The sequence below is a fragment of the Pteropus alecto genome, unplaced genomic scaffold, assembly GCF_000325575.1.
Source record: "Pteropus alecto unplaced genomic scaffold, ASM32557v1 scaffold314, whole genome shotgun sequence".
NCBI classification, from domain to species: Eukaryota; Metazoa; Chordata; class Mammalia; order Chiroptera; family Pteropodidae; genus Pteropus; species Pteropus alecto.
Window position 1 is genome coordinate 302,357 of NW_006435849.1, and position 1,976 is coordinate 304,332.

General features: G+C 60.4%; 1 protein-coding gene across 2 annotated transcripts in view; it reads left to right on the forward strand.

Moving 5' to 3' along the window:
* HNRNPL (heterogeneous nuclear ribonucleoprotein L) overlaps positions 1-1,976 on the forward strand; it is a 13,515-nt gene that overhangs the window by 750 nt on the left and 10,789 nt on the right. Inside the window, exon 1 of one of the 2 annotated variants that reach the window (XM_006911701.3) lies at positions 1,473-1,730. The exons of the other annotated variant lie outside the window; for it this stretch is intronic. Coding sequence (XP_006911763.1) covers positions 1,473-1,730 — 258 coding nt within the window. Of the gene's footprint in view, positions 1-1,472; positions 1,731-1,976 lie in introns of those variants that run through there. 2 annotated transcript variants of the gene reach the window in all.

The following is a 1,976-nucleotide window of genomic DNA, read 5'->3' on the forward strand; positions in this document are numbered from 1 at the left end:
CCCCCGGCCCCGCCCCCAGGTTCCGGCTATTGGGCGTAATTGGACCCTAGTCTCAGGAAAGGCATTCTCTGCGAGGTGGCCCAACGTCCTAGAGGACGGAAGGCTCGCCAGACGCTTTGAACACCATAACGACTTCTGTTTGCAGAGTTTTTGCACCGTGCCGGGTGCTGGACCGGGTGCCTTGTAGGCGAGCCAGCCCCACTAAGGCCGAGGCAGGGACCACAGCTCCCTGGCCCATACAGGGCTTCCATGTTAAGGGAACAGACCGTCACCGGACTGTGAGGACCTGGAAGAGTAAGAGCTGTCGCGTGAAAACCAATGGCCGGAGTGATCAGGGGTTATCACGGGGGGGAGCCCCGAGGGTCCGGGCTGGTAGAGACGAGGAAGGCTTTTCAGAGTGAACTGAGACCGCACGGGCTGAAGGAATTATTCCTTAGCTCCAGCAAGGAGGGGTAGTGGAGAAAGTGTTCAAGGTGGACAGGACTGCGTAGGGCAAAGGTCAAGAGGTGCGCGAAAGATGCTTCCCCTCGAGCAAACCGAGTTTTTGCAGCTGAATTTAGAGGTGGAGTGGTGAAATGACACGAGCGAACTGGACGGGGGTCTGAAGACATCGGCTGCAGCAAATGGTTTTATACTGACGGAGAGGGTCAAATTTGGGTTAAAAAATTCTTCCGGCATTGTGAAAGAGGTGAAGAGAAATAGGGTATAGTGACGGGGACAGAGCTGTACTGGTAGTTGCCTCTTTGTCTAGCGTTCCCGCGCTGCACACAGCAATCACTCAATAAATACTTGTCTAGCCTTGTAGCGCCCCACACAACAGTCACTCAATAAATACTCGGGGTACTCCAGGTCTTCGCTCCTTTAGGGGGTCGCCCCGCCTCCGGAGGCGCCCGAAAGCACATTTGCGCATGCGTTCTCGTCTCGTTCCTACTAGACTGCGCCAAAGTGCTCCCCTCTTTCACCCAATCAGAGACCACCAGTGGTTCTACCATCTGGTGAGGAAAACGCAGAAGATGGGCCTCTGCAGTAACCGCTGGCGAGATGCAAAAGGGAGGGGCTTCCTTCTTGTGGAGTGGCGCGGGGAGGTGGTCGTTGTGACTGGAAGACTAAGGGCTTTCGGTTTGATGGAACAGCAAGAAAACCAATGACATTGGGAAGGAGGCGGGGCTTTTCAGGAGTGTGGAGCGCGCCGTGCCAGAAATTCGACCAATCAAATTGGAGTTTATTTTAAGGCAGTAAAGTCGGTATAATGACTGGCAGAAAGCACTCGCCTATCAAGAGTATCCCAGACAAACGAGGGCGGGCCCTCCTGTAGAACGAAGTGTGCTTTACCCAATAGGCGCGCAAGGCGTGGAGAGGCTTCCCCTCCCCCCGCGGCGGGACCAGTGGCTCCCCCTATCGGGTGGGGGCGGCGGGTGACGGGCGTGTCCCTCCCCCAATGAGAGGCGGGGGGAGGCGGGTTCTGCGCCGCCATGTCGCGGAGGCTGCTGCCCCGGGCGGAGAAGCGGCGTCGGCGGCTCGAGCAGAGGCAGCAGCCGGAGGAGCAGCGGAGGCGGTCGGGAGCGATGGTGAAGATGGCGGCGGCGGGCGGCGGAGGCGGCGGCGGCCGCTACTACGGCGGCGGCAGTGAGGGCGGCCGGGCCCCTAAGCGGCTCAAGACTGACAACGCTGGCGACCAGCACGGAGGCGGTGGCGGCGGTGGTGGAGGAGCCGGGGCTGCGGGCGGCGGGGTGAGGCCAAGGCCCTAGGCCGGGGGACGACCGGGAAGGGAGGGAAAATTTCTTATCTTGAGGGCATTTCTGGGGGGGGGTGTCTTTGCGCACGCGCCCATACCCTTGCGCTGTTGATGGGATGGGGGAGGGGCAGGCGTTGGGCAAACGGGGTTTGCACGAGGACAGGCGCTTGCGTGTGTTCGCTATTCACAGCGGGGTGTGGGGGCAGAGGAAGCTCGCTCTGCGGGTGGCGCAGTGCGCAGG